At 35.9% G+C, this 25439-nt stretch overlaps 1 protein-coding gene and 2 non-coding genes across 3 annotated transcripts in view; all 3 read left to right on the top strand.

The window, feature by feature from the left end:
• The window catches only part of LOC127836972 (serine/threonine-protein phosphatase 1 regulatory subunit 10-like), an 84429-nt gene that overhangs the window by 19063 nt on the left and 39927 nt on the right, over positions 1 to 25439 (top strand). The window contains exons 3-4 of the mRNA XM_052363646.1: positions 7866 to 7963; positions 22444 to 22530. Of these exons, the coding sequence (XP_052219606.1) occupies positions 7866 to 7963; positions 22444 to 22530 (185 nt within the window). The remainder of the gene's footprint in view (positions 1 to 7865; positions 7964 to 22443; positions 22531 to 25439) is intronic.
• On the top strand, positions 596 to 788 carry LOC127840197 (small nucleolar RNA SNORA53). The gene has a single exon (XR_008030469.1). It is a non-coding gene; the product is annotated as a small nucleolar RNA SNORA53 (small nucleolar RNA).
• On the top strand, positions 3154 to 3346 carry LOC127840198 (small nucleolar RNA SNORA53). Its single transcript, XR_008030470.1, has one exon. It is a non-coding gene; the product is annotated as a small nucleolar RNA SNORA53 (small nucleolar RNA).

The following is a 25439-nucleotide window of genomic DNA, read 5'->3' as shown; positions in this document are numbered from 1 at the left end:
GGGTTAAAGATTAGACCCATATGTCAACGCTCTATCAGTTGGTTCTATCAAAATGTTTATTGTGAAAAGCTTGGAAGACGAGGACGAGGACGATTGTTTAGATAGTCAAGAATGTAAATTAATCATTAATCAGCAGTTTAAAAACAAATATCAGCAGTGATAATTGCGGCAGGTGCAATCCTTTTTTTCTAAGGTCCAAGTCAAAGAGGTGAAATATAGAAAATATACAGCTTTAAAGTAAATTGGGTAGACTGTTTCAAATGGTTTCTACTCCGTAGAATTTTAACACGTGTTGTAATTTGCGTTGTTATTGCTAGAAAACCAATGATAGGGTAAAGCTCAATCACAGTTTGTTTGGTTATTGTGAACAAAATTACCAATTGTGAAGTCGAACATTAGATGTTCAATACTGTATGCTATTATTTGCACTATTTCCTTTTGGTTGTTAGCTCCAATTTCATTGTCTAGTGATGAAGGGAGTATGTGACTAACAAATGTAAAATGTTTTTGTTACTATCATCATATTCTGCAAGCTATGAAAGTAATTTTTGCTGATAATGATTAAAGCCAGCTGAATTTATTTCACACACAACAAACCATGTTCCTTAGATCCACTCTCGGGTAAATGGCATGTCGACATCAGCAGGTCTGACTGCGCTGCGTTACCAACAACCTTCCCGGTTGTATGTCGAGAGTGCTTGAGTCATAAGCATGGGAGAGTAATACACCTGACTCAGTGACCAAATGCATCTCTCCTTAGGGATGGAGAAGTCATTGATTTGGACATGACAAATTTCAGTCTTACGTAGGTATTTTGTGTAATTCTTGTGTGGTAAAAGTTAGGAAGTGGTAGAAGCAAGATAACACCATTGGTAAGAGTACGGAACTGGTAGAAGAAAGATGACGCCAGTAGAACTGTTAGTGGCATTGTTGCAAGACGTGTATTGATAGTATTAACATGGCATACTTGTATGTAGAATAGTAGTTGTATCAAAAGTCTCGATTAATTGATGTGTTTGATGATGGTCATGATGTGAGTTTGATGATGGTCATGACGATATGTAAGATGATGGTCATTATGATAAGTTTATTGATGGTCATGATGATACTTTTGATGATCACATGTTTGATGATGGTCATGACGATATGTAAGATGATGGTCATGATGATATGTAAGATGATGGTCATGATGATATGTTTGATGATGGTCATGATTATATGTTTGATGATGGTCATTATGATATGTTTGATGATGGTCATGATTATATGTGTGATGATGGTCATGATGATATGTGTGATGATGGTCATGATGATATGTTTGATGATGATATGTGTGATGATGGTCATGATAATATGTTTGATGATGATATGTGTGATGATGGTCAGGATGATATGTGTGATGATGGTATGTTTGATGATGGTCATGATGATATGTTTGATGATGGTCATGATGATATGTTTGAAGATGGTCATGATGATATGTTTGATGATGGTATGTTTTAATGATTGTAATGATGATGATGTTTGTGATGATGGTCATGATGATATGTGTGATGGTGGTCATGATGATATGTGTGATGATGTTTGATGATGGTCATGATGATCTGTTTGATGATGGTCATGTTGATATGTTTGATTTTGGTCATGATAATATGTGATGATGGTATGATTGATGATATGTTTGAAGATGGTCATGATGATATGTTTGATGATGGTATGTTTTAATGATTGTAATGATGATGATGTTTGTGATGATGGTCATGATGATATGTGTGATGGTGGTCATGATGATATGTGTGATGATGTTTGATGATGGTCATGATGATCTGTTTGATGATGGTCATGTTGATATGTTTGATTTTGGTCATGATAATATGTGATGATGGTATGATTGATGATATGTTTGATGATGGTCATGATGATATGTTTGATGATGGTCTTGATGGTATGTTATAATGATGGTCATGATGATATGTTTGATTATGATGTAAGTGATGATGGTATGTTTGGTGATGGTCATGATGATATATTTGATGATGTTCATATGTTTTATGATGGTCATGATATGTGTGATGCTATGTGTGATGATGGTCATGATTATATTTTTGATGATGGTCATGGTGATATGTGATAATGGTGATGATGATATGTTTGATGATGGTCATGATAATATGTGTGTTAATGGTCATGATGATATGTGTGATGATGGTCTTGGTGGTATGTTATAATGATGGTCATGATGATGATGTTTGTGATGATGGTCATGATGATGATGTTTGTGGTGATGGTCATGATATGTTTGATGATGGTCATGTTTGATGATGGCCATGATGATCTGTTTGATGATGGTCATGATTATGTTTGATTTTGGTCATGATGATATGTTTGATGATGGTCATGATGATATGTTTGATGATGGTCATGATGAAATGTGTAATGGTGGTCATGATGATATGTTTAATGACTGTTATGATGATATGTTTGATGATGGTCATGATGATGTTTGATGATGGTTATGATGATATGTGTGGTGATGGTCATGATATGTTTGATGATGGTCATGATGATATGTGTGAAGCTGGTGATGATTTTATGTGCTCTTGTGGTCATGATTATAGGTGTGATGGTGGTCCTGATTTTGTGTGAAAGTGGTCATGATCATATGTGTGATGGTGGTCATGATAATGTGTGATGGTGGTCATGATTATGTGTGATAATTGCGGCAGGTGCAATCCTTTTTTTCTAAGGTCAAAGTCAAAGAGGTGAAATATAGAAAATATACAGCTTTAAAGTATATTGGGTAGACTGTTTCAAATGGTTTCTACTCTGTAGAATTTTAACACATTTGTTGTAATTTGCATTATTATTCCTAGAAAACCAATGATAGGGTAAAGCTAAATCACGGTTTGTTTGGTTATTGTGAACAAAATTACCATTTGTGAAGTCGAACATTAGATGTTCAATACTCTATGCTATTATTTGCACTATTTCCTTTTGGTTGTTAGCTCCAATTTCATTGTCTTTTGATGAAGCAAGTATGTAACTTTAACAAATGTAAAATGTTTTTGTTTCTATCATCATATTCTGCAAGCTATGAAAGTAATTTTTGCTGATAATGATTAAAGCCAGCTGAATTAATTTCACACACAACAAACCATGTTCCTTAGATCCACTCTCGGGTAAATGGCATGTCGACATCAGCAGGTCTGACTGCGCTGCGTTACCAACAACCTTCCCGGTTGTATGTCGAGAGTGCTTGAGTCATAAGCATGGGAGAGTTATACACCTGACTCAGTGACCAAATGCATCTCTCCTTAGGGATGGAGAAGTCATTGATTTGGACATGACAATTTTCAATCTTGCGTAGGTATTTTGTTAAATTCTTGTGTGGTAAAAGTAAGGAAGTGGTAGAAGCAAGATAACACCATTGGTTAGAGTAAGGAACTGGTAGAAGAAAGATGACGTCAATAGAACTGTTAGTGGCATTGTTGCAAGACGTGTATTGATAGTATTAACATGGCATACTAGTATGTAGAATAGTAGTTGTATCAAAAGTCTCGATTAATTGATGTGTTTGATGATGGTCATGGTGATCTGTTTGATGATGGTCATGATGATATGTAAGATGATGGTCATGATGATATGTTTTATGATGGTCATGATGATATGTTTGATGATGGTCATGATGATGACATGTTTGATGATGGTCATGACGATATGTAAGATGATGGTCATGATGATATGTTTGATGATGGTCATGATTTTATGTTTGATGATGGTCATGGTGATATGTGTGATGATGGTCATGATGATATGTTTGATGATGATATGTGTGATGATGGTCATGATAATATGTTTGATGATGATATGTGTGATAATGGTTAGGATGATGTGTGATGATGGTCATTATGATATGTGTTATGATGGTATGTGTGATGATGGTCATGATGATATGTGTGATGATGGTCATGATGGTATGTTTGATGATGATATGTGTGATGATGGTATGTTTGATGACGGTCATGATGGTATGTTTGATGATGGTCATGATGATATGTGTGATGATAGTATGTTTGATGATATGTTTGATTATGGACATGATGATATGTTTGATGATGGTCTTGATGATATGTTTGATGATGATGTTTGTGATGATGACCATAATTATATGTGTGATGATGGTATGTTTGATGATGGTCATGATGAAATATTTGATGATGGTCATGATGATATGTGTGATGATGGTATGTTTTAATGATGGTCATGATGATATGTTTGTGATGATGGTCATGATGATGTTTGTGATGATGGTCATGATGATGTTTGTGATGATGGTCATGATATGTTTGATGATGGTCATGTTTGATGATGGTCATGGTGATCTGTTTGATGATGGTCATGATTATGTTTGATGATGGTCATGATGATATGTTTGATGATGGTCATGATGATATGTTTGATGATGGTCATGATAATGTTTGATTTTGGTCATGATGATATGTGTGATGCTGGTCATGGTGATCTGTTTGATGATGGTCATGATTATGTTTGATGATGGTCATGATATGTTTGATTTTGGTCATGATGGTATGTGTGATGATGGTCATGATGATATGTATGATGGTGGTCATGATGATATGTATGATGGTGGTCATGATGATATGTTCGATGATGGTCATGATGATATGTTTGATGATGGTCATGATGATATGTGTGAAGGTGGTGATGATGATATGTATGAAGGTGGTGATTTTATGTGCTTGTGGTCATGATTATAGGTGTGATGGTGGTCATCATTTTGTGTAAAAGCGGTCATGATCATATGTTTGATGGTGGTCATGATTATGTGTGATGGTGGTCATGATTATGTGTGATGGTGGTCGTGATTATATGTTTGATAGTGGACGTGATTATATGTTTTAAATTGGTCATGATCATATGTTTGATGGTGGTCATAATTATATGTGTTTGAAAGTGATCATGATCATTTATTTGATGGTGGTCATTATTATACGTGATGGTGGTCATGATTATATGTTTTAAAGTGGTCATGATCATATGTGTGATGGTGGTCATGATTATGTGTTTGAAAGTGGTTATGATCATATGTGTGCTTGTGGTCATGATTATATGTGTGAAAGTTGTAATGATTTGATGTGTGACAGTGGTTATGATTAAATGAATTTTTTGGTCATGATTTTTTGTGTGATTGTGGACAGGAGTTTTGTGTGGTGGTGGTGATGATTTTATGTATATTTGTGGTTATGATTTTTGTGTGTGATGGTGATCATGATTAAATGTATATTTGTGGTCATGATTATCTGTGAGGTGGTCATGATTATATGTGTGATGGTGGATATGATTTACGTGGGATGGTGGTCATGATTATATGTGTGATGGTGGGCATGATTAAATGTTTGATGGTGGACGTGATTTATGTGTGATTGTGGACATGATTAATGTGTGATGGTGGACGTGATTTATGTGTGATGGTGGACGTGATTTATGTGTGGTTGTCATGATTGTGGTCAATATGATATGTATGATGGCAGTCCTGATTATATTCTATGGTGGTAGATATTATAAGTGTGATGATGTGCATGATTTTATGTGTGATTTTGGTCAAGATAATGTGAGTGATATTACATTTCATTTGGGCAATGATTACGTGTGTGTTCGTGGTAATGGTTATATGTGTGATGCTGGTCACGATAATATTCGTGATGGTGGTCATGATTTTATTTAATTTGGGAATGGAGTCCATGATTATTTGTGTGATAGGTAGCTGTTCTAATTTCAAATAATTGATAAAAGCGAATGCTTTGTGCTTGCGTTTATGGTTGTGCGTTAGGACAAAAGCATTATCATGTGTTCGGTAGAAGCTATGACTTTATTGAGTGTATTGAATGTGATACATAGAATTTAAGCTGATGTTATTGGTAGCAATTGTAACTATATGCTGTGTTCATAACTGTTCAAAGAAATAAATGTGAGTTTTTGGTAGTATTGGTAAGTACCAAAATAACCATCTGTTTTATAGATATAGGATCTTACGTGAGTGGTCGTTTTGTATTGAATTTATTAAACAAGCCATCTAAATGAAGATAAAAACGAGGCTTGCTGAGTTTTTATGCCCCCGAAGGAGAGCATATAGTGATATAGTCTGTCCGTCACACTGCGCTTAGGTTTCGAAAAATGCTCATAACTTCTATGTCCCTTGAGATATAAGCTTCATATTTGGTATGCATGTGTATATGGGCAAAGCCTTTCCATACACACAATAATTTTGCCCACCTGTGACCTTAACCTTGAACTTGGGGTCCGCGTTTAGGTTTCGAAATTTGCGATTAGGTTTCGAAAAAGCTCTTAACTCTCATCAAGCGTTTATAGGTAGCATAAGACATCCTATGGTGACAGCTCGTGTTATCTTTATTAAGATGACGAGTTTAATAAATTCAATACAAAATGATCACGAATCTAAGATTCTATTAATTACATGACCAACAAATTTTCTTGTTATTTTATGCTCTTCACCGTTTATTCACATTGTAAAAGAGTTTAACTGAAGAAATTTACTGGAATAAAGACATCAAAAATTGATGTCATTTCACAGTTATATAACTAGTGTAATAACACCCGTGTAATAAACAAAATTGATCATTACGTTATTTCACTCCTGGAGCGTAGGTCATGTTATAAAAATAGATACAAGCTGCTATGTGTAAATGGAAGAAGATATCATTTCAAGTTTGAAGCAGTAATAATTATTAGGAATATGTTTAGAAGAAGTTATGTTTACATGGGTGTAAAGAACATTTAGTCATGGCTGTTTGATTTGTACTAGTAAATCTGTGTGTTATTGACAGTAGACATTAAGATTTGTGTATGATTGTTGTATATAATGGTTAAGGACAGGGGACTTTTTGTAGAAATATTGCTGTTGTGTGTGAACAGTAGTAGTTGTATATTGTGTGATATGTAATAGACAAATCAGTGTGATTGCTAGAAGTTACAACTGGTGAGCCATTCTGTCGAAGGTAGAGGGATATACTTTTGGCATTGTCTGCGAGTCAGTCCGTTCATCTGTAACAAACTTTTTAGGGCTATACAAGATTTCAACATGAAACTTCATAGGTGTATAGATATAAATGAGGTGAAATGCCATGCACTGGAACCATAACCCTATACTTTATTTAATAAGAGTTATTGCCTTTAGTTATTTTGTATGATGTATGTTCTTTAAGTTCATCACCAATCCATAAACAATATTAATTTTGCAGGGGATATGAGATAATGACCTCGCTTGTTTCTTTTGTAATTAATCATTGCATACCATCTATGGATAGTTTTAATTATTACATTTTAGCTTTTGGTAGAATAACATTCATCTTGTATAATTTTACATTTGTCTTAACTGATCAAACTTATATGACTATATTCAACTAATAAAAATGTGAAATTTATTGGAAGTCTGTTTATTTAGCTTTCAAAATATGTATAGTGTAGTCTGTTTGTTTATTTAGCTTTCAAAATATGCCTACTGTAGTCAGTTGATGGAAGTATTCTTAGTTTATTATTTGAATCCTGTACCAATGCCACTGTCACTGATTTTTTTTCCATTCGTCAGTTGCTTATTATCATTGTTGCATGCATAGTGCATGTATAAATTTTGATTTCATTCAAAGTACTTGTTATATTGAGAACACAGAACTGACAATTGCTTTTGCAACATGCTTTAATAATAATGCTAAAATTTAACTTATCATTTCTATAATTTTTTGTAATAATACATGCTGATCAGTGCTGTTTGTTTGATTGGTTCCCCTCTCTGGTCCTCACCTATACATTCCATTGTATGCTTGCAGGGACCCGTGGACCCACAGGAAGTGCTGGAGTCCTTAAAGGACCTGCTCGCTCCAGAGGGTTGCTTGCTGGGAACTGATGAGGCAGTCAAGTTTGCCGGGTAGGTCCTTAGATTTTTTATCTTTTCTCTTGGACTGTGGACCATACATTATGTCCAATCTTTATGAAATCTTATAAAGGGTATGATTTTTTCAATAAATTTCTTATGGGCTCTAGGTTCATTTCTGAAACGTGTGTAACTTCATATAAAAAAGGAGGGGGATTACAACCGATTCCATTGAACAGTTATCTTGCATAACAACATTTGTTTGTTATTCGCTATGTTATTAGCTGTGGCTTTCTAATCTGATTAACAAAATCAGTCATTGAAAATGTTTTGGCAATTTGTTTGCTGAGTTTTTGTTTTTTCTGAAGATAATGGAACAAATGAACGACTCACTAAATTTAGGTGGTTGACAAATTAGTTGTTATAAATTGAAAAGGGAATTACTACCAAAAAAACTGGTATATAAATCAGAAATCAATTCCAATGTCCAAATTGTGAAGGAAGATTGACTGTCCTGGTAAGGCAAGTTACTGGTGAAAAAATAATGAACTAAGAACCCTGTGATTGTAATTAATTGAAGTTCATTTACAGACTATAGCCGCAGGGCATTTTTCATAAGTAAAAACATTGAACATAAATTGAAATTTTTCCAGCATTTTTCACAGCCATTGTGCAATAGAAAATAAAGTTTGTTTAACCACTATGGTTGCACAATTTTGTGTTTTCAACTCCTTATACTGCTAGTGGATTTGGCCCAAATTTTCACTTTGAATTATCTTTATGTGTAGATGATGTTAAAGAAAGGAATTTTGGCTGCGCAGAGTTTTTGGCAGAACTATGTCTTTGCCAGTTATGCCAGATAATAATAATTATAGTTGCAAAATTGTGTGTTCAACTCCTCTTACTGATTGGCAAACTTTGCTCAGACTTGGAACAGCTGAATATGTTGGTGATCTGTATGAAAGAAATTTTGACTGTGACCAGTTTTGGCCCTTTGCCTTTTTGCCCGCTGTAGAATGTGTAGTGGATTTGTATCAGGGATAGGAACAAACTTATCTGGCTGGTTGCCAAGACGCAAACCAAGTTGTGAAATTAGGTAGCCCAGCAAAAAATCTGCAAGCCCAGAGCCTTTCTGTAAGTTTCACCTAGCTGCATTTCTTTCATATCATTTAACTTAATGCACATCCATTCATTGTCAGTTAATGGCATGTTAACTTGTTACTACCAACTCATGGCAGGTTCTAAACATGTTAGTTTATTGAAAACCTACGCATTAAAAATTGGAACATTCCATTTGTGCGGTATTCTCTAGAAAAATTTGAGTAGCCAGTTATATTTTCAAAGTAGCCTGCGTCTGTCAGTCTGTGCATCCGTCCGAAAACTTGGCCATAACTTTTGCAATATTGAATATAGCAACTTGATATTTGGCATGCATGTGTATCTCATGGAGCTGCACATTTTGAGTGGTGAAAGGTCAAGGTCATCCTTCAAGGACAAAGGTCAAAAAAACAAAATCCAAGGGAAGTAACAAGCTTTAAAGGGAGATAATTTCTATTTTATATCATTTGGCAGATACAGATAATTTTCACAGGGGAAGTAATATTTTTATGCCCCCGGATCGAATGATCGGGGATACATTGTTTTTGGCCTTTCTGTCTGTCATGCTGTCTCGAAACTTTAACCTTTAGGTTAAACTTTTGCAATATTGAAGATAGCAACTTGATATATGGCATGCATTTGTATCTCATGGAGCTGCACATTTTGAGTGGTGTAAGGTCAAGGTAATCCTTATAGGTCAAAGGTCAAATATATGGCTTCAAAACTTAAACCTTGCTTAAACTTTTGCAATAACTTTTGCAATATTGAAGATAGCAATTTGATATTTGGCATGCATGTGTATCTCATGGAGCTGCACATTTTGATTGGTGAGAGGTCAAGGTAAAAAACTAGGTCACTAGGTCAAATAATAGAAAAATCTTGTGTAGACAATAGAGGTCACAGTTTTCATCCAATCTTTATGAAATTTGGTCAGAATGTTTATCTTGTTAAAATCTGGATTGGAAATGTATTTGGGTCATCTGGGGTCAGAAACTAGGTCAAATCATAGAAAAACCTTGTGTAGACAATTGAGGACACAGTTTTCATCAGATCTTAATGAAATAATTATGGTCAGAATGTTTGTCTTGTTAAAATCAGGTTTGGGATCGAAATTGGGTCATCTCAGGTCAAAACTAGGTCACTAGGTCAAAGTTTATAAAAAAAACTTGTGTAGACAGTAGAGGTCACAGTTTTCATCCAATCTTAATAAAATTTGGCCAGAATGTTAATCTTGATGAATTCTGGGTTGGGATTGTATTTGGGTTATCTGGGCAGTGATTTTTTTGCCCAAAATTATCGCCGATATTCGGCTGCTTCCCAATTGCAAAAAATGACGTTTTTTTCCAAAAATCTGACCAAAATTTCCCAAAAAATGACAAAATTTTCCCAATAAAGCCAATAAGATAACAATGTTATTTTGCGTTAATTTCGTACCACGAGTGCCGATCGAGCTTGACTAGTCGTCGCCGAATAACTGACTTACGTATTGTGCGCAAATGTAGCCGAATACGATTTTACGTTGCTAACCACACATCTCTATATTGTGGAGGATACCGATGTATCCTGATTGTTAACGCCTGTTTCTGCACACGTTCAAGATGGTGGCAAGCAGACGAGAAAATTGCAATGAGCAGCGAAAATGATAAATAACATTCAAATTAACTACGGATATCATATGGTTATTAGGGAATAATTTCATGCGTGTGTCATTAAACGCAACATACGACGTTTGAGATAAAAAACAACAATTATTTATTAGATTTTAAGAAATCTTCACAGTGAATGTTCGGAAATCAGTGTTGGGAAATCGGAGTTAGTCTACTCACAAAGTTAAAGCATTTAAGATTAGTAGCGTTCAAAAAGTAAAAGAGACAAACATGATTTGATTGATATGTTATTGGATCTGTGTATAATCAGATTCATATGCATATTCTGCTTTATTATGTTTGTCAAGCTGTACAATTTGCTAGAATAGCATGGAACTGAGGATGTCAAGTGCAAGATATTGAAAGGTAAACAAATGAAATATATTATTAAAACTCTATTTAATACATCATTTACACAGCAAGAACACTAATGCGTGTTTGTTAATATTTGCAAATGTTTTCACAATTATATGATATATCAACAAAGTCGACCTTTACTTGGGCGACAAATAGCCTCTCCAAAGTTAGAGAATCAGAATGGGAACGTCAATATATTTAAAAAAAAATGCTGAATTTAATTCATACTCTTAAAGAGGTTATGATTAAATGGTATATTTAAGAATTTATAGATTATTGCAAGTTTAATATGCATGTGGAAGCATATTAACTTACTTGTATTCATTGTAAGAAAACATTAAAGCAACTTTTTATAATATAAAAATGCTGTCAAACATGAACTTTGCAACTTTAATTCTGTTCTTATAATCGTATTTCTAATGTTTCCCAATTTTTTGGTTTATCGCGCTATTTTTCCCAATTTCATTGTTTATCGCGCTAATTTTCCCAATCCAAATGACACAGGCTGTAACAAAAAAAAGCAAAAAAAATCACTGCTGGGGTTAAAAACAAGGTCACTAGGTCAAATAATAGAAAAACCCTGCGTAGACAATAGAGGTCACAGTTTCCATCAGATCTTAATGACATTTTGTCAGAATGTTTATCTTGATAAAATCTGGACTGGGAGATGTATTTGTTCATCTGGGGTCAGAAACAAGATCACTAGGTCAAATCATAGAAAAACCTTGTGTGGACAACAGAGGTCATAGTTTTCATCTGATCTTAATAAGTCTGGTGAGCGATTTAGGGCCATCATGGCCCTCTTGTTTAACATTCAGCATGGTGTCCGCTCTCTAATTCAAGTAGTTTTCATCCGATATTCAACAAACCTGGTCAGAAGTTTTATCTAGATGATCTTAAGGCAAAGATCAAACATGGACCTTGCTGGGTCAAAAACTAGTTCACGGGGTGGGGGTCATTTGTGCGTTTTAAAACATTAAGCATGTCGTCCACTCTCTAATTGAAGTAGTTTACTTCCGATCTTGGCCAAACTTGGTCAGAAGTTTTATGAAGATGATCTCTAGGCCATGTTTGAACATGGACCATGCTGGGCCATAAACTATGTCAGGGGGTCACTTAATGCGTTTACACATTCAGTATGGTGTCTGCTCTCTATTTCAAGTACTTATCATCCGCTCTACACCAAACTCTAGGCCATGTTTGAACATTGGCCATGCCTGGCCAAAAACTAGGTCACGTGGTCACTTAGTTGGTTTTACACATCAGGTCTTTCCGCTATATTTTGTGAATTCGCCACACTGGAATTTTGGGAATTTCGGGTCGTGAAAAAAAAACATATGGGGAAAAAAAATAATCACAAAACTGGCTCAATTGGGAAAAATAATCGCATGTAAAGTGTGTTTCTAATATTTCAAAGAAGCCGTTAACTGGCAAATAACAACTATTTTGATAACATATTATTAAAATTTTACAAAATCTTATGAACATGTGTGATGAGTGCAGGGTTTTTTATCTGATTTTGGGGAAAGGGCCTGGCCTTTTTTGAGGGGGAAAAAATCGCACGAATCACCGGATTTTGGGGAAAATAAGGAAAGTCTTAAATAATCAATTTAACATATTTTACTGTTTTTAAAACAAATTCAAGGCAACAAATAATTTAATTATGCAATATTTTTCTATTTTCTACACTTGATCAGGTTAACTTGTAAATTTAAAGGTTTAAAAAAACAAACATTTGCATTGGGAATGGAGCTGATATTCGGACCCGTGGCATAGGGCGGAAAAGGCCTGCAATTCAGCATGGTGTTCCCTATTTTAAGTACATTTTATCCTCTCTTCATGTGGGGGTATTCGTTTAATCTGTGACAAAGCTCTAGTATCATATTAATATTCACTTTATATATAGACGCTACTCTATGAATTTCCTTAGCGGCATGTGTAATTCTAAGAATCACGTTTGGAATTACTGTTTGGTAAAATTAGTTTTCTTTTAAAGTCAAATAATCTGTCGAAGTAAAATAAAAATAAACTAGTCTGTATTTGTTTACATATTCATCATATCGTGTTTATTTTTAACCGAAGTTGTATTTTTTTTTAATTTGATTTTTTTAGCTCACCCGATTGCTCAGGTGAGCTTTTGATATCAGTCTTTTCTTGTCGTCTGTCTGATCGTCCGTCCATCCGCATTAATTTTTAAACACTCTAGAGGCCACATTTCTTGTCCGATGTTCATGAAACTTGATCAGAAGCTTTGTCCCCATGATACCTCGGTTGAGTGCAAAACTGGGTCATGCCGGTTCAAAAACTAGGTCACTAGGTAAAAAAAAGAAAAACCTTGTAAAAACTGTAGAAGTCACATTTCATTCCCAATCTTCATGTTACTTTGTCAAAATGTTTCTCTTAATGATATGTTGGTTGAGGCGGGGGAGTTTTCCTTATTTGGCTATTGAGAAACCTTGTAAACACTCTAGAGGCCACATTTCTTGTCCGATCGTCATGAAACTTGGTCAGAAGATTTGTCCCAATGATACCTCGATTGAGTTTGAAACTGGGTCATGCTGGGTCAAAAACTAAGTCACTAGGTAAAAAAGAAAGCAACCTTGTAAACACTGTAGAAGTCACACTTCATGCCCAATCTTCATGTAACTTTGTAAAAATGTTTGTCTTAATGATATGTTGGTTGAGTTCAAAAGTGGTTCCAGTCTGTTGAAAAACATGGCTGCCAGAGGGCGGGGCAGTTTTCCTTATTTGCCTATAGAGAAACCTTGTAAACACTCTAGAGGCCATATTTCTTGTCCGATCTTCATAAAACTTGGTTATAAGATTTGTCCCAATGATACCTAGATTTAGTTCGAAACTGGGTCATGATGGGTCAAAAACTAGGTCAAAAAAAAAAAAAAAATTTTGAAAACACTGTAGAAGTCACATTTCATGCCCAATCTTCATGTAACTTTGTCAAAATGTTTGTCTTAATGATATGTTGGTATAGAACAAAAGTGGTTCCGGTTCGTTGAAAAACATGGCTGACAGTGGGTGGGGCAGTTTTTTTTATTTGGCTATAGAGAAACCTAGTGAACACTCAAGAAGTCACAATTTTGCCCAATCATCATGAAAGTTGGTCAAAACTTTGGTTTTATTGATATCTGGGAGGAGTTCGAAAATGGTCCTTATTGGTGAAAAAACATCGCCGCCAGTGGACGGGGCAGTTTTCTCTATATGTACATTGTGAAAACTCAAGAAGTCACATTTTTGGCCCAATTTTCATGAAATTTGGTCAGTAGATTTGTTTCGTAGACACGAGAGTCGAGTTTTAAAACGGATCCGGTCCGTTGAAAAACATGGCTGCCAGGGGGAAGGGGGCGCATTTTCCTTATAGTTATATAGTAAAAAAAGCTTGCGAACAGTCTAGAAGTCACAATTTTTGTCCAATCATCATTAAACTTGGTTAAAACATTGGTTTTATTAGCTCAGCTGGTTTTGGAGAAAACCTGAGGTATTGTCATTGCCAGCTTGTTGTCCGCGTCGTGCTAAAACCTTAACATTGGTTCTAAAATCAAAGTGCTTCCACCTACAACTTTGAAACTTCATATGTAGCTGCACCTTGATGAGTTCTACACACCACACCCATGTTTGGTTCACTAAGTCAAAGGTTTAGGTCACTGTGACCTCTAATATAAAACTTTAACATAGGCTCTAAAATCAAAGTGCTTCCACCTACAACTTTGAAACTTCATATGTAGAGGCACCTGGATGAGTTTTACACGCCACAACCATTGGCTTTCATTCATTCAAAACTGCATCCACAGCCGGGCGTTGGCACCCAGGGCCCTTGCTTCACTTTGGGGGATTTGGGCCGGGGCCCTTAGAGGGGGGGAATTTCGCGTCGTTTTGGGCGAAAAGGGGAATTTTAGATCTTTTCACCAACCATTCAACACTTAAAATTGCTATATTTTAATGTGATTTACATAAATATACATTAAATCAAAGGTTAATAGCACGATACCAGCTGGCAACATAGGTATTAAAAAAAAGAAAAAAAAAGGGGGAATGTTTAGCTGAAATCGGGGAAAAAAGTATACTTTTTTCTTGGGGGAAGCCGCCGATATTCGGCGGTAAATAGGTCAAATCGAGGGCCCTGGCACCCGCTATGCGGTGCTCTTGTTTATATCTCAGATGTGTTGGAAAATGGTCCAGATCGGTCTTAAAACATGGCCGCCATGGGGGTGGGGCAGTTTTCCTTAAAGAGAAACCTTGTGAACACTCTAGAAGTCACATTTTTTCACATCGTGAAACTTAGTCAAGACATTGGTTTCATTGATATCTCGGACAAGTCGGAAAATGGCATACTAAGTAAAGATCGGTTAAAAAAACAACACTTTTTAGCTCACCTGATTGCTCAGGTGAGGTTTAAGGATCTGTCTTTGTCTGTTGTCCTTCTGTCCATCCACATTTGGTTTGTAAACACTCAAGCATTCACATTTCTCAAGCATTCTTTATCAAAGTTGCTGAGAAGCTATATGGCCACAAGAGCTCAGTCAAGTTTGATAATGAGCAAAATCGCATAATAAATGCCAGAATTATTGTCCTTAGATTGTCAAAATTTTCATGAGATACAAAATCCTTGTTAAAACTCTAGAGGTCACAATTTTGTTTCAGATTTTATAATATTTATTTTTGTAAGCAAAGTTTGATGTTATGTCATGAGGGGTCAAAATATACATGTAGGTCACCAGATGAAATCTTACAAAAGCCTCTTAAACACTCCATACGCTAGAGTTTTGGTTCAATGATGATGAAACTTGACTGGGATGTTTGTCTGGACAATATATAGGTCAGGTTTGACAGTTGGTAATGTGGGGACAAAATCTAGGTCATGGGGTCTAATCTTACAAAAAAACTTGTAAGCACACTAGAGGCCATAGTTTTGGTCCAATAATGATGATACTTGACCAAGATGTTTTTCTTGATGATATCTAGGCAAAGTTTGACATTGGGTCATGTGGGGTCAAAATCTTGGTCACGAGGTCCAAATCTTACAAAAACCTTGTAAACACATGTAGAATTAGCAATACTTGCAAATGTTTGCATTACAAAAACACCATGCAAATGGACAGTACTCAATGAGAATTAATCATATTCTCACACTGCAGAAGTAAACAGAAGAGAACCAATCTAATACGTGTATGCTCTAGAGTAATGAATTTTCAACTAAGCAATGAACAAGGCCTTGAAAAAAGGTAAGCGAAATAGGGCCATCTTGGCCCTGTTGTTTGAAATATTAGCGGACCTCGGCAAATTTTATCGGATATGTCCGAGGTCCGACATCTTTCTCATGGGTTGGTGTAGTGCAGGGAACAGGTTCCTAAGATAATGGTCAGTATTTCAAAGTCTGGAATAGAGCTTCTTTATTTACAGGAGAATTGAGTTTTTATGCCCCCGGATAGAAAGATCGGGGGTATATTGTTTTTGGCCTGTCTGTCTGTCATTCATTCATTCATTCATTCATTGTGTGTGTCCCAAAACTTTAACTTCGATTAAAGTTTGATAACTTTTGCATTATTGAAGATAGCAACTTCATATTTGGCATGCATGTGTATCTCACGGAGCTGCACATTTTGATTGGTGAAAAGTCAAGATCAAGGTCATCCTTCAAGGTCAAAGGTCAAATTTTTTTTTTTATGCCCCCCTTCGAAGAAGAGGGGGTATATTGCTTTGCTCATGTCGGTCGGTCAGTCGGTCGGTAGGTCGGTCCGTCCACCAGGTGGTTTTCGGATGATAACTCAAGAACGCTTGGGGCTAGGATCATGAAACTTCATAGGTACATGTACATGTACATTGATCATGACTCGCAGATGAACCCTATTGATTTTGAGGTCACTAGGTCAAAGGTCAAGGTCACGGTGACCCGAAATAGTAAAATGGTTTCCGGATGATAACTCAAGAACGCATACGCCGATCATGAAACTTCATGGGTAGATTGATCATGACTCGCAGATGACCCCTATTGATTTTGAGGTCACTAGGTCAAGGTCACGGTGACCCGGAATAGTAAAATGGTTTCCGGATGATAACTCAAGAACGCTTACGCCTAGGATCATAAAACATCATGGGTAGATTGATCATGACGTGCAGATGACCCCTATTGATTTTGAGGTCACTAGGTCAAAGGTCAAGGTCACGGTGACCCGAAATAGTAAAATGATTTTCGGATGATAACTCAAGAAGGCATACGCCTAGCATAATGAAACTTCATGGGTAGATTGATCATGACTCGCAGATGACCCCTATTGATTTTGAGGTCACTAGGTCAAAGGTCAAGGTCACGGTGACCCGAAATAAAAAAATTATTTTCGGATGATAATTCAAGAACGCATATGCCTAGGATCATGAAACTATATAGGTAGATTGATCATCACTCGCAGATGACCCCTATTGATTTTGAGGTCACTAGGTCAAAGGTCAAGGTCACTGTGACCCGAAATAGTAAAATGATTTTCGGATGATAACTCAAGAACGCATATGCCTAGGATCATGAAACTTAAGAGGTAGATTGATCATGACTCGCAGATGACCCCTATTGATTTTGAGGTCACAAGGTCAAATGTCAAGGTCAGGGTGACCCGAAATAGTAAAATGATTTTCGGATGATAACTCAAGAACGCTTTTGCCTAGGATCATGACACTTCATAGGTACATTGATCGTGACTTGCAGATGACCCCTATTGATTTTCAGGTCACTAGGTCAAAGGTCAAGGTCACAGTGACAAAAGTCGTATTCACACAATGGCTGCCAGTACAACGGACAGCCCATATGGGGGGCATGCATGTTTTACAAACAGCCCTTGTTATTTCCTAAAACTTAAAGTTACCTTCGTTAAAGTTTGGTTATAACTTTTTTTAATATTGAAGATAGCAACTTTATATTTGGCATGCATGTGTATCACATAGAGTTGCATGATTTGAGTGGTGAAAGGTCAAGGTCATCCTTCAAGGTCAAAGGTCAAAAAAACTAAATCAAAGCGGCGCAGAAGGAGACATAGTGTTTCTGACAAACACATTTCTTGTTGCTTAATTAATTTGGTCTGGATGTGGAAGTATTGTGCTGCAATTTTCTGTAGCTTACATGTACATGTAGATTAATTTATTGTGCATACATTTTGTGTATAGGTTACTTTCATAAAGACATTGAATGAGATTCCATTTAGACTAAGTTGGGTCAATGTCAAAGATACTAAAAATTGAAAGCTTGTTTCTGCTCAATACCTTGATGATGGAGGTATTGTGCTGGATAATGTGTGTTAGTAGCTTGAAGGTCAAATGTCCAATTTATGGCTTCAAAGCGGCGCAAGAGGGGGGCATTGTGTTTCTGACAAACACTTCTCTTGTTATTTTTATGGAGTGCAAGGTTTAAGGACTAATAAGGTCTTTCGGTTCAATGTGAATTTCAAATGTTGAAGTATACACTGTGAAAATGAGCGCATTTTTTGTACCCTGGCCATGACTTGAGTTTAAGTGGGTAACTTGGCGCAAGTGTTAACGATCATCAGGCAATATGCCATTTTAGGTTTAATTTCAAGGTCACACTTGTTCAAATGCTTTATGTTGTGGGCATAGATTATGTGAATGTTTACTGACTGAACAGAATGACATCCTGATGTTTTGAGAGGACCTAAAAAATAACATATATATTTACCATGATTAGTTTTATACTCCCATCAATAATGAGAGGAAGACAGAAAATGTTTTCATTCCAATAACAAATTTGTTGTTAGGCAAATGTTTTGATTTTTGACCAATCCTGATCACACTGGCTCAGAACATTAATTTTGTTATAATGATACATCAGCTGGCAAGTTTTTTTCTGCTAATTGAAAAAAGCTGTATAACGGACCTGATCCCAGATGGTTTCCGGATGATAACTCAAGAACACTTAGGCCTAGGACCGTGAAACTTCATAATTGGCAGATGACCCCTATTGATTTTCAGGTCACTAGGTCAAAGGTCAAGGTCACAGTGACTCGAAATAGTAAAATGGTTTCCGGATGATAACTCAAGAATGCTTACGCCTAGGATCATGAAACTTCATAGGTCATTAATCATGACTGGCAGATGACCCCTATTGATTTTCAGGTCACTAGGTCAAAGGTCAAGGTCACAGTGTCTCGAAACAGTAAAACGGTTACCGGATGATAACTCAAGAATGCTTATGCCTAGGATCATGAAACTTCATAGGTACATTGAAAATGACTGGCAGATGACCCCTATTGATTTTCAGGTCACTTGGTAAAGGGTCAATTTCACAGTGACTCAAAACAGTAAGATGATTTCCAGATGATAACTCAAGAATGCTTACGCCTAGGATCATGAAACTTCATAAGAACATTGATCATGACTGGCAGATGACCCCTATTGGTTTTCAGGTCACTAGGTCAAAGGTCAAGGTCACAGTGACTCGATATAGTAAAATGGTTTCCGAATGATAACTCAAGAATGCTTACGCCTAGGATCATGAAACTTCATAGGTACATTGATAATGACTGGCAGATGACCCCTATAGATTTTCAGGTCACTAGGTCAAAGGTCAAGGTCACAGTGACTTGAAATAATAAAATGGTTTCCGGATGATAACTAAAGAATAATTAGGCCTAGGATCATGAAACTTCATAGGTACATGGATCATGACTGGCAGATGACCCCTATCGATTTTCAGGTCACTAGGTCAAAGGTCAAGGTCACATTGACAAAAAACGTATTCACACAATGGCTGCCACTACAACTGACAACTCATATGGGGGGCATGCATGTTGTACAAACAGCTCTTGTTTCATAAACATCTAACATAGTAGATAACTAAAATTTATATGATTTTGTCCTTGTGTGTCAATACTTGTTGATGTCAAAAATCCCAATTCGACCAGACGCCTTTTCCCAAAATGGCTTGAAAGCCCCCTCGCTAGAAAATGGTTTTGGACCATTTAAAAAATGTGGCCTACAGGGGATGGGGCAGTTTTCCTTTTTGTGGAATGACATATTTATGTTAATCTTAACCAGTTATCTAACTTGTTTTGTTCGTCAAAATAATGAATCTACCTGAATTGTGTAAGGTAAAAGTAAAAAGAAGCTTAATATAAAAGAGCTAAATGACAAGTGGTCCTGTTATAAGATTATTGAAATATGCCCCTTGGGGTCAAAAGTGGGCACGCCCGAGGGGTCTCATGATTAATATAGACTTATAAAGTAAATCAGTAAAAAAAATCTATGAAGCCGCAAGGGTATGGAGTTTAATATGTGTTATGTAGCATCATATTTTGGTACTCTGCAAAGTTTGTTCAAATAATCCCCCTGTGGTCAAAATTGGCTCCATCAAAGGGGGGGCTTTTTTGACCTTATATGCATGTAGTGAAATATCTGTGAAACTGTACGGCATAGAGAGAGGTTTGGTTTGAGGCATGTTTGATAAAATCATGCCACTGTGGTCTAAACTGGCCCAAATCATGCCCAAGGGAATAAGATTTAAATAGACTTGTATAGTACATAACTTGAAAATCTCTGAATCCATTAGGGTAAAGGGTTTGATATTTATACCCCCACAAATGAAGTTGAGGTGGGTATATAGGAGTGAGCTTGTCTGTAGGTCAGTTGGTCTGTCGGTCCATATTTAGTGTCCGCTGTCTATGTCATGTTGTTTTCATCCGATCTTCACCAAACTTGGTCAGATGTTGTATCTAGATGATGTCTAGGTCAAGTTCAAACATGGGTCATGGCAGGTTGAAAACTAGGTCACTGGGTCACTTAGTGCGATTTAAACATTGAACATGGTGTCTGCCCTCTTTCAAGTAGTTTTCATCCATTCTTCACCAAACTTGGTCAGAAGTTGTATCTAGATGATGTGTAGTTCATGTTCGAATATTTGCCATGCTGGGTCAAAAACTTGGTCACGGGGTCACTATGTGCGTTTTAAACGTTGAGCATGGTGTCCGCTGTTTTTTGTAAAAACAACATGCAAAATATTCTGTGTCAATGCGGAATGTGGGGGTATTAGTCACGTCTGTGACAAAACTAATTAGTATTTAACATGGTATGGTGGTCTTCTGCGAGTTCATACAATGACACTGGGGTCAAAACTGTCTAGCCCCAGGGGTCAAATCATTTATAAAGACTTATATAGTAAATATTGACTTCAAATATGTCTAAATTATGAACTTCACAAAAAATTTAGAGACTAATTTTTTCACATGAGAGGACCAAGACAGCTACACTAAAATGGGAAAAGGGCTGTGTAAAACTACAAGGATAAGGGGTTTGATATTTGGTTTGCAACATCGTACGGTGGTCCTCTAATTTATCCAAATCACAATTCTGGGGTCAAAATTGGCTCAAGGGGTTTCTGTAAAAAAAACATGTTTATAACTTAGATTTGTTAAAATGCTGTCTCAAACCACATTAAGACTGTGTCATGTCATGTAAAAGTCAATATAAATAATACAGTTATGACACAAACAAAACAAAATCTGCCCATTGCAGGTTAGTTTCTACATGTGTCAGGTGATCAACCTAGGGCCTTTAGGTTCTCTTGTCCTTGCTATATTAAAACCATTTGAATTCTGTAGAAATAACATTTGTACCCAGCCACTGTTAAACTTACTAAAAACAAGAGTACACATGTACACATCTGAGTTTAGTTCGGAAAAGACTGTGGTTTGTTCAAAATACAGCTGCCAGTTGTTGGCACAGTCTTCCTCAAAAGTCTATTGTGAAATATTTTGAAGTGAACACTGACGTCATTACCTGCTCAGAAGAGTTATGTGCCCTGAAGTCTCTAACTAGCACCTTAGAGGTTTGGGCTGGCTTGTAATATTTTCCAAATTGGTATGATGCTTATTCTTTAGTAACAAGAAGCCTATCAATTTTTAGGTCAACCAATTAGTTCAAGGGAAGATTATACAGGCTTCTAATATAAATGTTTCGTGCTCTGTGAAAAGGGGGTTTAATGCATGTGCATAAAGTGTCGTCCCAGAATAGTCTGTGCAGTCCACACAGGCTAATCAGGGACGACACTTTGCCTTAACTGGATTTTTGCTTAAAGGAGACTCTTAAAATGAAAAATATAATAAATGCGGAAAGTGTTGTCACTGGTTAGCCTTTGTGAACTGCATGCATTAAACCCCCTTTTCGCAGAGCGCGGCTCAAACCCATTTTCATACAATATCAAAGACTATAAAATAGATCATATAAATAATAATGCTGGCGGTTAGGGTTAGTAGAGTAGTACCCTGCTCATTGTTGCAATGAATCAATCAAAGGTCACAGGGGCATACATGTTTAACGATTGCTAAATTAATAATGATGACTTGACTTCAAGACGGGTCCGGGGTATTCATACTTTACAAACAACTCTTGTTTTCTTTATAATGTTAAATTGTTTATTTTCAGGTTGATGAAAGAGGCGAAGAAGATCGTTAACAAATGTATCTACATCAATGTTCTAAAAGTAGAAACAGGCAAGGAAATACTCCAAAAGTAAGTTATTCTTTTTATATACAGTGTTTAATTTACAAGATCATATATATATACTTAATAATTAATAAGTTGTTTCACACTGCATGTGGTCAAGCTCTTGATAAGTATTATATTGTTTATTTCACTGTAGTACTGTATCTATAATAAGGCATTGGAAAAATCAAATCTGAATTAAATGAAAAAAAGTTCAATATGTTGCATTTGATAAAACATTAGTTTGGATTGCACAATGGCAACAAAATTTTGCTTTTTCAAAAGCAAAGTTTGTAACGTTCAAACAGGGTCGAAAGATGGTTACCAAATAAGCAATGACGTATAGTGTTATTTGATTCATTTCAGGTTTCTTCCTTGTCAATATGCCTGGATTTTTTTAGAAATTTTTGACATTTACGAAGGTTAATTATATGTTTTGCATTTTAAGGAAGATCTCTACCAGCATCAAATTATTTTTAAGATTGATAATTATGCATTTAGTTTTATGAAAACAATGAAGTCATAAAAAAAAACTACCGCACATGCATTTGAACTGAATTTCCACCCTTGAAATTCATTGCCTCTTTATGCTTTTATCTTAAAACGTAGTTTCAGTTTTGTGTGTTTGCAAATTTTCTGACTGTTAAACATTACAATAATCAATCTTCATGGCAGATATTATTGGGCTATTGGCAAGTTACTTTACGTGCTAACTGTAAAGCAAATTGTACAGTTTTATCTGTTCATTCGAGAGAAAAACAAATACAATTTTCTCCTACCAACTGTGGAGCACAATAATTTAAGTCAAGAATCCACGTACTAATATTGCTTTTTTATTATTTCAATGTTCTGATTGTAACATCACATTTTCACATTTCTTTACTGTATCTCTTTAATCAGGAAGACGTCTCTGCTTGTGAACCTAAAAACAGTAACTTGGATTAAATGAGACTTCTTGATTTTAATACTTATTAGAAAGCTCTCACTCAGATATGAATATAAGGAGCTATCACATTTACAAACATGTCAAAACTGGTTTGACACTGTAAAAGAGCCCCATATAATTATTCGGGAAATAGGGTTTTCACCTATTTATTTTGAAAAATAGGGTGATTTCGTTCTTGAAATAGGATGAAATGAGTTATAAAAATGCATACCTTAAAATCATTGCTGCTTTCCCCATAGAATAAAAGAAAATCTTGGTCACATCAATGTATCCATTCAGATTCAGATTACTGCTGTTGAAGCTTCACACTTGTATTGATTCAATAAAACTGTAAACTATTATAATTAATTTTAATTAACTGATGTTTCATAACATCTTTAATCCTTGGAACTGTCCATGATATAAACTTTAAACTTAAAAAAGAATGACTCGGCACTTAATGGCTCTTGCTTTCTTGGTTCAAAAAGTTTGCGATCAACTGATATTTTTTGGCGCAACAAGCACGGACGTCCTTCAACATTTTAGACATTTTTATTTTGCATTGCAATAGAAACTGAAAGTACAGACGCTGTACAAATACATGCACAATGAGCGACGGATAAAATCAGATTGAAAACGCATGTATGTCATCAGAAATAATTTGGTAAGATGCTTTAATTATCCCCACGTTTTTCGGAGAAAGTGGGGATATTGAGGTGATGTGCGTCTGTCCGTCCGTCCTGGCCACCTGCTCCTCCTACACTATTAGCACTAGAACCTTGAAACTTACATACATGGTAGCTATGAGCATATGTGTGACGGTGACAGTGACGGAATTTTGATCTGACCCCTGGGTCAAAAGTTATTGGGGTTGGGGCGGGGCCGGGTCAGAGATTTTCACTTATTTTTTCAGGGGTTTTTCGGAAAACAAATTTTTTTTTTTTTTTATTTTTTTTTTTTTTAAGAATGAAGTGTCTTATAACATGTGTGACTAACCAGTGTTTGTTTTGGTCAAAAATATCCGCTTTAAGGTTTTGACTGGACAGTTCTTATCTCAGAGAGTAACGGTAACTGAAAAACAAAACTGCAGTACTTGAATTAACGTTGAACATGCCCAATATTGCATCTGTTTTTATAAAGAAGGCAAAATAACAAATAAAAACAAATTGATTTGTTAAACCACTGAAATATTTAAGCATGATAAATTCACATTTGTTTCCCAAATGAGCCGTTTCATCGAAGCAAAAATTCCCAAAATGGCCAATTTTGTCGATAAAAAATTCCCAATTTGGTCAGACTCCTTTTTCCCAAAATAGGCAGAAAAACCCCTGTTTTATGCCAGCGGTATGGTGCATTGGCCATAACTTTTGCAATATTGATGATACCAACTTGATATTTGGCATGCATGTGTATCTCATGGAGCTGCATGTTTTGAGTGGTTAAAGGTTAAGGTCAAGGTCATCCTTCAAGGTGAAAGGTCAAAAAAACAAATCCAAGGGAAGTAATAAGCTTTAAAGGGAGGTAAGTAAATAACCCGCCATATGATATAAAAAAATTAAATAAATCAAAGTGGCGCATAGAGTTACTTAGTAGTGGCGCAGAGATGTATTTAGTATTCAATTGTTCATGTTAACTCATCTGTGAAATTGTTTAGCACATCCCTCTAATGTTTATACAAGGGATTATAAAATATTGGCGCAAAGGGACACCTGTATATGAGAGAAGAGATAGAATGCAGTCAAGCATAAAAAGCATGAGAAACTCATGGAATAGAGCTTCAAGAATCTATAAAAGGGCTGAAACTTTCAATTTGTGTAATTACAATTTTAGACTCATTACTGAAAATCTGTCAAAATGTTAAAGGAAAAATGTAAGAAACAATTTAAAGCAAGATGGACTTTGAACAGGCACATCAAAGACAGACATGAAATTCAACATATTCATTGTTGTGTACAAGATTGCGATAGAAAATTTCTGAGACGCTACTGTTTAGTCAACCATTTAACCTCAA

This window comes from Dreissena polymorpha, chromosome 7, assembly GCF_020536995.1.
Source record: "Dreissena polymorpha isolate Duluth1 chromosome 7, UMN_Dpol_1.0, whole genome shotgun sequence".
In the NCBI taxonomy this organism is placed as follows: Eukaryota; Metazoa; Mollusca; class Bivalvia; order Myida; family Dreissenidae; genus Dreissena; species Dreissena polymorpha.
The sequence above is the reverse complement of the archived record's forward strand: the minus strand, read 5'-3'. Positions and strand labels throughout refer to the sequence as shown.